At 33.6% G+C, this 10993-nt stretch overlaps 1 protein-coding gene across 1 annotated transcript; it reads left to right on the top strand.

Moving 5' to 3' along the window:
* The first annotated feature begins 458 nt into the window (after positions 1-458).
* LOC128243774 (uncharacterized) lies at positions 459-10093 on the top strand. Its single transcript, XM_052961708.1, has 5 exons — positions 459-591; positions 5038-5247; positions 6624-6797; positions 7298-7527; positions 8029-10093. Exons 1-5 carry the CDS (start codon positions 507-509, stop codon positions 8083-8085), a joined length of 756 nt encoding a protein of 251 aa, XP_052817668.1. The 5' UTR covers positions 459-506; the 3' UTR covers positions 8086-10093.
* Positions 10094-10993: the final 900 nt, after the last annotated feature.

Below are 10993 nucleotides of genomic sequence, written 5' to 3'. Positions count from 1 at the left end.
CTTCCTAAAGGCCGTGTAGGCCGCGGCCTACACAATTTTCAGAAAAAAAAGCCAAATCTGCAATAAAAACTTAATTAATATATCGGAAACCAAGTATTTCAAATCTATCGTTTTCCTTTTCACTCAAATACACATTCATACGACATTAATGTTACGTATATAATTTGTCGAAATTTGCACTGCGCTTTGACGCTGTTCATTACATAAAACATTTATTTAAGGTAAAACTAACTGATATCGTTACTCTCATTAATGTTTTTACAACAAAAAATATACACTAAAACGCACCCAAGACCACCTAGCTAAAACGAAATCCCGGGGATGCATGCCCTCATGACCCCCCCCCCACCTCCTCAGAAAGTGGCCTACACATATACTTTCGTCAAGCTACGCCCCTGCATCTTACTTTTGGCAATGCGAAAGAACGCCTTTAAAACTCTGACAGAAAGCCATAGCGAAAAACTTTGGTTGATCATTTTAATAAAGGAAACGATTTTAACATAAACATGGATGTACAAAACCTTTTGATCAAATTCGTTTTTGTCTGGATTGCTTTTTCATGTTGTTATCTATCGGCTGCGTACAAATACGGTAACAATATTTGTTTCATAATATTACAGTATTTATTTATCTTACACTTCCTCGCTGATTATCTCCGCTTGGTTAATATTCTCCTAGAGATATTTGATTTTGTATATAACCTTTCTTAATTATAAGATAATGGCCAATGTGACTAAATATTTGTAACTAAGGAAAATTATAAAATTTTAATGTAAATGTATTATGATGTTTATATTATATTTTATGTCTTATTATATTTCATGGCCTTCTAACCTAGTTTTTATTTATTTTTTATTGTAGCTTACTGGATTTGAATTGTACATGAACATTTATATTAGACTCTCATTTAAATCAGGCTGTAGATATATAAGTTAAATGCTTGAAACAAAAAGGCTGATTTATTTTCAATATTTCTACGTAGACAACTGATAACATTTTAAGTTTATTTAGTGTAAGCTGACATATCATTTTTGGGATGGATTGTTTATAGCTGGCGATCTCTTAGTGTGTTGTACCAAGTAACTATAAGTTATCCTTAAGGACCATAACCTATGGTTTACTATCGGTGTCAGTTGACATTAAGGGTTTCTATGTAGACTTATAGTCTATAGTTTTTTAAGAAGACCAGGGTTAGTATTTAATTTTAATCTTATTAGGATCAGTATATAGGATGGTCTATGCAATATCTAAAGTCAATGATGTATTAACATAATACTGGCATAAGTTGGATATTGAATACCACTTATGGGAAGAAAACTGCTCTGAAGTAGGATTTCATTACCATCATTAATAAATACATACACTTTGATTCGTGTGTGGTTTGTTTAAGTTGTTTTACATGTCATATTTGTCTCGTTTAGTGAATATAAGGCATCGGCTTATGCCATTTAACAGGTTCATCGTTAAAATATGTTTACTTCTGGTCTTGCCCCTGTTGTATTATCAATTAAGATCAGATTCGAATAGCAAGTGTAATCAAAATTATATTACTGCACTTGTAAAACGGCCCAGTGCCACTAACTATTAAATAATAGAGACAAAAAAGTGAGTATACTATGATAGAATCTCATATAATGTCTGATTATATCCCATGGTCTACACGATGCTTTATAACAAAGAAATATATGCTAATGAGGAAGATAAAAGGGCAGAGCATATCGCTTTGCAAACAGAAGTTGCTTTATTAGAATGGATAAATAAGTAGAGAAATGCTGAATATTTTTAAATTAAATTTCACATGAACAAAATTAAAGCTCCTGTTTCTGAATCAAATGGATTTTCGAATTGAAAATAATCAATGTCGTTAAGGGAAAATCGCAGATAGGTACTCCCTTTTGTTCTTGTAAAATACACTTTTTGTGTATGACAAAATGAATTGTGGCAAATGATTAGGTGTGTTAAAACTAAGATACCAAAATCTAGAACCCTTCAGTAAATGTTGATATTTGCTCATATATCGTCTATGAAGGCCAAAATTTTCATAAGCGTTAACAATACTAATAATCACTTAATTACAGCTTTGTTATAACTATCAAATAATCAAGTTATCAATGTTTTGTTAAGAGGTCAAAATGTCGACGACTGTTGTGAAAGTCCTGGTGGCCTTTTGGTAAAGACGGTGATATTTTAAATTGATCTTGACATTACCTGTGTAGCTTTGCACCCCAGTGAGACACAAATACTTTTTCAAACTTGAACCTTGCACTGTATTTTTCTACAATTTCGCTATCATAGAGTAAAATAATGGTAAAATGAGTGTCTTCAGACGCATAATCGTTTTTTTAAACAACAACAACAACAACAACAACATGTCTGCGTACTGTGTCAATACCAATTGTCTTATGACCTTAATCAGTCTTATATAATTTTGATTTTGTTTTAATGTTTGGTGTTGATGGAAACAATACAGCTATATTTTGTGTTCCATTTAATCATGTACACATGTTCATCAGGAACGCAGCTAGACAAGTGTATGTCTAGCAGTATAACAGTAAAGTTAAACTCTACAGGCGGGAGTATCGTATTACTTGAGCATAACAGTCAATATCAGAGCAGCTTTCAAGTGGAATATTTTATGAAAGTAACAGTGTATTTTGTTTGAAATTATTTAAACAAAAACTTAAAGTTAAAGTTAAAAATTGCAAATCATTAGTATATAAAGCAACATAGAAGTTTGGGTATACAGAAATTCAGATTTATTAATGACGTTATGCGAGCTTAATTTAGGAATGCGATAAATGCAATTTCTATCATTCTAGGGATTAAAAATGTCAGAAGGGTTTAGAAAAGTAATTTGGATATTCAAACCAAAAAGTTTACACCCCTTTAGCATAATGGGGCTAAGACTAAGTACTAATTACAGATTAAATAATCATTTACTGTGCTGTAGGCTTTGCACTAGGTAACTTTATGATTCAATACAATGGAATACTGTTTACGAGGAAATTATTTTTGATCTGTGAGTAACATTTTAACAGTATGTCCAAGGTTTGCGTAGTTACCCCAATCCCTCCCTTATTCAAATATGTTATCATTCGGAGCCGCCATAACTCTTGCAACCAACAATTTACATGAAATCATATCTGTGGTACCTTTCAACATTCAATAGTTTTAATCATCATCAAAAGTCTATTCTATGAGAATGTGTCATAAGTTAATAAGAAAAAAAATCACACATGTTACTATAAATAGTAACATTTTACTAAAGAAATTCGTTCCCCCAATAATGATTATCGTCTTGGCCCGTGAGATTAAACGTATTTTAAGGGTGCAAGAATAGTGAAATTAGTTTTACCAATAATGAGACCTTCCGTGCTTCAGTAACGAGTACTACCCGAAACCGTACCGGATGTTTACATTCGGTGAAGGTCATAAAGCAGTGAGACAAGGAAATGTTTTGTTGAAACGTTTTGTTTTACATTATTCGCTGAGAAATGTTAATTATTCCAGCGAAATGGGTAGGGTCATTCAAGCCGAGATTCTTATGAAACTGCTCCTAGGCTTGATCGACCCTAACTGTGCCCACCTATGGAAATGAAACAGCCGATGTAAAACAGGAGATATTTGAGGAATTGAAAAAAATGCAGGCTTATTCTGAAAACACGTAAAAAAGTGTTTGCTTTTTTGATTTCCAGTCACTCGTTATGTTTACAGCTAATGCCATTTAAAACCATTTTGTTATATTTCAGTCTTAAGACTTTCAGACTACATGCTAAATAATATGACATATCCTTCATCATTCCAAAAAATATTGTTTTTAAATCCATTTGAAATCATTGACAAATGACAAAACATATGTATTATACAGGATAATACATGGTTGACCATGGCTTTTGGTTGATAATTGCCCAAGTGAAAATAATTGCCCTCGGGCTAATTATTCCTTCCACTGGGGCAATTATCAACCAAAAGCCATGGTCAACCATGTATTATTCTATAATGTATACATATGTTTTGATATGACTCAAGTATTAATATTATAACTTGGTTTTACGGCTTACCTTAATTAAACGTTAGTGCAAGTTAAAACCGAGATTAACAATGATTCACAATCAAGTGTAAGGCTTCTCTCTGCATCAACCTTAAGATTATATTTACCGCAATGTAAAAAAGAAATCACGGTGAATCACCCAATGTCTTAACATAAATACACATGGCAATACGCAGAAGAAAACGATCCTTAACGAAATTGCCCTTCTTGTTCTATGTAAAATCACTCAAGTTCACCACTTTCTTATGAATTTGCAGAATAGATTTCAGCTGTGACACTATTTTCCCACAAATTATGAACACTTTGTCTGTTGATTTAAACAATATCAAGATAGTTTCGTTTTTCTGCTATCATCATTTCTTTACAGTCACTATCTATATCGTCCATGTACCAAAGTCATATCCGCATCTCTGGGGTCATCTCTGAATCCATTCACCCAAGATTGAGGTCCGGCAAAAAAAAAACCCATTCAAAACCAAATAATTATCTTCAAATGTGATATAAATCATAAATCATGTGTAAACCTGAAAATACGTACAAGGATACAATGTACACAATGCACACATCATCAAATACTACCTGAATGGGGAGAAGCATTTTTTCTAAGAACTACTTGTACTACGACCCGGAAGCATTTCGTTGTAGGCCGACACCAGTAATACGCTTAATATGTACACAATCTCGAAATACATCGAAACTACAGTGCGCAGGACCAGGCATACTGACTGTATATAAACACCTGTAACTTTGAGATGAACGAAGAAAGAAGAAAGAGAAAAATACTTAACGTTATTACAGTGAAAATGTTTTTCGTGGTAAATAGAAATATGTCTGCATGGTATAGAATGTTCCCGTCATTTTGGATCATCCCATGCATATCCATTTTCATCTGCCCTGTAGTTTAACCAAAAGTCATGCAATTTAACATTACTTCCCCCACAATTTATTTTTTATTCATAACCTTCGATTTACTCAATATTTTTCAGCTTACATGAACAGCGTGTGTGGTCAAACGATATACGCAAGCGAAGAAACACAAGTTGAACTTCACTTCTCGTACAGCCTTGATACATGTGAAGTGACCATAGCCAAATCCGCCCAGTATCCGAACATGATGCTTTTCTTCGAGAGTTTCAATATCGACTGTTCATATGGAAACGTCCAACTTACGGACGATTATAATTACACTATGGGAGGTAATTTAACGTAATCTAAATTATACTAATTTTGATTAGCTCGATTGTGACGAAAATTGATAGCTTATAGATTCACGCCAGAGCTTGTTGTCAGGGTTCGGGTCAGTTCTTGTGTCATTTTGCAGAGATCATGATAATGTTTCCCTGGTGAGGTTTGAACTCACTACCTCTTGGAAGAGAGGCAGTCAACTTAACCATTGTAACACTAACCCTCAGAGTAGCCAAAAGATGGTGGTCAGAACAAACTCCAAAATAACGTATCATTGCAATGCTGTCTAACAACTACCACATCAAAAATTTACATTCAACTATGTTTAAAAAACCTCAAAAACAAAAAAAAAACTTTCGGCCTTTTCACCATGTAGAAAAGCGTGGTGCATATGATTAGTTTACTCTATTTAAAATTAAAGCTTTGCAATATAAAGAACTGTGTCGACATGACTGTCAGACTTCGGAGACAAAACACATCGTTGTATTTCAAAGCAAAAATGTAATGAAACATATTATAATTCCTTAAAAGAAGAAGTCTAACAAATACTCTCAAATGATGGAGATGTACGGTTAGTCAGTTTAAACCATGTCTTGTTCGACATACACTGTTTTAAACACAGTTTGACTTAAACTTTCGGACTTGTTGCTCCCCCAAGAGTATTGGCTATGTTTTAATGATTGTTACAAAATTGCAGTCACCTTAAGCAATGACAGATGCTTTGCCCTTAACAAGACGTTGAATCAGATTCATTTTGGGTTAAGGCCACGGTCAGTGTTGGTTGAAATACTAACAAAACAATTACTCGAGAGTGATTTGGCCCTGGACCATGAGTTTTTTATGGTATGATATGTTTTGACGAGTACACGTTCAGGACGGTAGTTGAATTTTTAGTTTGAGTTTATGGCTAATAATGGCCGAGGGCAAAAATGTCTGCTTATTAACTCATTTGATTCTAGGTTATTTTCAACGTTCTTTGGAAAACTTTGTTCGCTCTTTTAATTTGCGAAATATTAAAGCTAATGGAACATGTTAAGGTGATCAGGACATGCCATATAAATGTTTTTGGTTAAGAGGTTAAAAGTCAAGAGCACAGACACCATATTTAATGATTTTTTTGTCTGCCTATTACTAGAAGTGATATTATTAAGTATTTGTTAATGCTTATATTAATGGATTTCTTATCATAAACATCTAACGCTTTCCTCTGACAAAGCGGCGCTCCGATTGTATTCGTTAATTGATTTTTCACTGGGCTCTTTCTTGCGGAATCCATTGGATGCATAAAACTACGTATATGCGATAACAAGTTATATATTTCATATCATAACCATATATAACTCTCATCGCGATCTGAAAAACATATAAGTTTTGCATTAATTTACAGGTTTGGATAGAAAGTTATGCGGATTTATTGGACCCTTATTCGAGGTGAAGACATTGGAGGGAAACCTGCATGTAAAGTATATTCGTACCAAGGAAAAAACCTGGGGATGGGAATCCTTCTACTTAAACAGCAATGATAAATTTACCCTTACAGTGACAATGTATGCGGATGAAGGTACCAATTACACATACAAACTAAACGGATTTCTTTTACTTAAACGAAATTATCATTAGCAAGAACCCCAATTCCACCGGTCGTTTCCCTTCACTTTTAAAATATAGAAAGGGTAAAGTTCAGCTCTCAGGTTTGACCTCGTTGTATTTCTGTAAGTGTTCAATAACAGTGCTTAAGCGGGTAACCAAACCAATACTTAAAACACTATTTTAATATTTCTGTAATTATTCTTTGTATTGTAACGATGTATGTCTCTCTTCCTTCCAATACCTATTTGATCTTGAAACAGAGTATTGATTAAATCTGATGTACCTGTCCATGATTTCCAATGCAAAGAAAAATATATGAAATAGCATTCAATAAATAAAGCATGCACTGAAAAAAGAACACGAAATGTAAAAGACAAAAGAAGATGAACACCAATGAAATCATAAATGTCACAGAAATTGCTACACAAACAATTTATATTATTTGTTGGATCTCCATTCTTTCACATGTAGAATCGTGTCCAAGTGACGGTCACGTGTGTGGTAATGGAAGATGCGTTAGCGAGAACTTGCGGTGCAACAGCAAAAACTCCTGTGGTGATTACTCGGGTTGCTGGACCAGATCAAACACTCTTGTTATCATGTGGAGTGTCATGGGAAGTGTGTTCGGTTTTGTCCTCATTGTGTCTGTCATAGTGATTAGTATTTGCTGCAGAAGGAGAAGTCGAGGATTTCTTGGACAGGTACGCAGCACAAGAGAAGCCCATTTTTTAACGTTTTGAGAAGCGTTTCAATGTAAGATTCATAGACACGGAATTGAAGGTTTACAGTTTGAGGCTTCATTGTTTCAAAACAGGCTAAATACGGTATAAAGATGAGCCCGGCCTGTGCTAATATACTACCGTCGGCGTTCAGAAATGCCGTTACTTGATGTTGTAATTAGGAATAGTTTTCTGATTAATAATGCTCTATGTCATCGCAGCAAAATAATTGTGTAAGATCAATTAAACATTGTGATTACCAACATGTTACGCTGAAAGACCATATATTTGACACATGCTTAAAAAAGTATGCGGCCTTTTCCGATTAGCGAATTCAAGACGGACTGCTTGCAAATCATTTGCAACTTAATCCGGAAAACACATCTATCCTCCTGTTATTATTTACATATTACATTCAGTGTAACAATAGAACATCAATCTTTTCTTATTTGATCTTTCAACCTTTGTCTTTTAAATGGACAGACCAACGCTCCGGCACCCACGCAACCAATGTTCACCACCGCAAGCGCCATGCCATAAGGACAACAGACGGGCTTTACCCAGCCAGTATACAACGCTCAAATACAGGGATGTCTGACCCAGCCAACACCTGCCTTCAATGCAACTAATCAGTTTTAAATATACTTAAAAATACAATGATGTTTTCTATCTGATCGTAAACGAATTGGAACATTATTTTCTGCTCCTAAAAGAAAATGCTTGTGAATCGGACAATTCATCCTTACGCAACAAACAATGTATATGTATATCATAATCTGTAAGAATTAACCTCTGTTCCACAATTTTGTTTGCGTTTGAAGGGTTCTCCTCGTACACAAGCAGATAAATAAAGATAAAAAAGAACAACCACGAAATACATTTTCAGATTTGTTTGCATGTAAAAATGTTGCACCGGTCTCAAACTTACAAGCCTTTAATAATCAAAAAAAAGAATATTGACACTGTACCAATTGAGCTATTGTATCAGTCATCAATAAGCTTTCAACGAGTAAATAATATATGATCGTTCATGATTTTATTAAGCATTTGTTTTATGACCGACGAAACAATACATTTAAAAAATCAGCTGTGAAACTATGCTTCTAAAGGTATTTCCATCGACCCATTGCTTAAAAACAGTTACAGTCAAACTCATATGCAATGATGATATTCTTCAGTTAAATATTCAACATTGCTGTTAACAAAAACCTTAACGTTAATTGTAGTTAACTATTTACACAGCATGCCCTGTTTTCAGTATTAATAAATCAGACTTGAAAGCTGTCAGTCAAGTTATCCTCTCAAACGGGAGGTGAAAAGGGACGAGTAGAAGCCTTCATAATATGTCCATACCAAACATGCTGCGAAGGATTAATGGGAAAAACCCTTGCAAAATACAATGTCTCAAAAATAAATCAAGATATAAATTCAAACACTTCTTGTTTGGGCTTCGCCCGCTTACTTTAAATTGTGGATACCCTTAAAGTGGATATAGGATACGCTCGTTATTGTTTGTCCTAGCTATGAAATGAATAGTAAATCTCACCATTTGTTAAACTGTCATGATTATGTATATCAGGTAATCGATTTTTAATTTTATAGTGTTTGCTCAAATACACCACAAAAGTTAAACCCTATATAACTTGGCCGAGCATTTCAAATTCAAGCTTGGGGCGATCTCTTATGGTTACAAACAGTAATTGATTACCGTCTTAAATTAGTATGCACATATAGTTGGGATCTCTAATCATTGAAGTACTTGAGGTTTACCTATAAGTTTATTATAATTTGTCTTATTATTAAGTTTCGTCAAGTTAATTCATACTTTGATAAGATTTACCTTGTACGTGTTTTCTTTATTTAGGATTGTTGGGATAAGAGTGAGGTTTCTGCACGTAAACTGGTTTAACCCCCAGTAAATCTACATTTTACTAACCGTTCCAAGGTGGTACCTAACAATCCTTGATAAACATACCTATTTGTTTTATATATAAAATATGTATGCACTGTGTTGTTTGTGGAGTTTTGTGCTGTTCTTCCATGTTTCTTATTCGTGATTTTTTTGTTTTTGTGTTCTATGGTTTTGGCAGTGCCATTAAACCGGGTTTATGTTTAAACTTTTTGCTACTGAGCTTGATTCTGTAATTTTTCACATAGTATTCAAAACACTACGTGTTAAAGGGACTCACATAGATTTAAGCAACATAAAACACGTATAATTAGACAGTTTTAATTCAGAGTATTGGTGTGATTGGCCAGACCATACAAATCTTTCAGCAAATATCGTCAGAACCCCCATTTTTAGCGTGTACTCCTGCAGTTTGGTCATTTAGCAGCACATATAGTGTAATATTGTTAATTGAGCAGCCGGAGCATTCTCGTGTGATCTGAATCGCGTAAGTTACACAGTTCCACATTATATTTACAAGGATTATTATTAATTTGATTAAAAGTAGATGTACGATTTATTTCGATTTTTTGCTTATCTTATCAATGTTAACAAATTTTGTACGTGACCGATATCACACCAAAGGGTTTTTGTATTATAAGTCTACTCGATTGTTGTTCACCCCAGCAAATTTACAAATAAATGCATTAGTATTAATAAGTATCACTTTGTGATACCATTTAAAGTTTCTATTTACAAATTCAAAGGATCAACAGTACCTTCTAGACTGCACTTATTCTTTATTACCTAAGGGTGTTAAACACTAAATTGAATGCAGACATACGGTTGGCCTATCTGTTTTAGACCTCTCAAAACTTTGGAAATATTGAGTAATGTGGTATATGAAACACGTTCAAATACTAATAAGGGAAGACACTCCACTTATGTTCCTCATTTGAACTATATTCATATACATTTCATTTTAAATTATTTATTAAAACTATTCGTTAAATGAGATTGAAATAAACATACTTGCATAAATGACTATAGGTACAACATTTGAATAATTGTATAAAGCATTGACTAACTCCAAAATATTTTTGAAATAATATTTCCTAACCAGTCTTTTAAGAAATTTGGTAACTCCTTGAAAATAATTTCTAGTCATGTTTTGACAATTCTGTATTCGACCAATCAAAGTCACCACTTAAACTTTTAAAAAATAAGATTAAATATATAGTGTTAATATAATTGGACAGACGTATCTTTTATCTAAATAATTGTTCAAAACCAGTCGATAAAAAATATTTTGTTTAGTATATTACTCATTAGTAATAAAACGTTTCCACGGGGAATTGACTGGTCAAACCATAGACTGAAGTGATCCACGTTTAAGTAGTATTCGCCGTCGGCGCGCAAAGGATCAGTTCTTAGTGCGCAAAGCGTAAACAAGGGTAGTATCGAAACACTTGGAATAAGAAACAAATGAACAAAGAGACATTGAAATATAAACTTTTGGTATAATACGCAATTCGAAAAGTATTCATCATGCAAAGATGA

Source organism: Mya arenaria, chromosome 8 (genome assembly GCF_026914265.1).
Source record: "Mya arenaria isolate MELC-2E11 chromosome 8, ASM2691426v1".
Lineage (NCBI taxonomy): Eukaryota > Metazoa > Mollusca > Bivalvia > Myida > Myidae > Mya > Mya arenaria.
Note: the sequence above shows the minus strand (reverse complement) of the source record. Positions and strands in the feature narration are given on the sequence as shown.

Excerpts from the sequence above, each read along its gene's own strand:
- LOC128243774 (XM_052961708.1), top strand. The coding sequence starts at position 507 with ATGGATGTACAAAACCTTTTGATCAAATTCGTTTTTGTCTGGATTGCT. Across the intron at positions 6,798-7,297 it reads GACAATGTATGCGGATGAAG|AATCGTGTCCAAGTGACGGT; the intron begins GTACCAATTACA and ends TTTCACATGTAG. Across the intron at positions 7,528-8,028 it reads GTCGAGGATTTCTTGGACAG|ACCAACGCTCCGGCACCCAC; the intron begins GTACGCAGCACA and ends TTAAATGGACAG.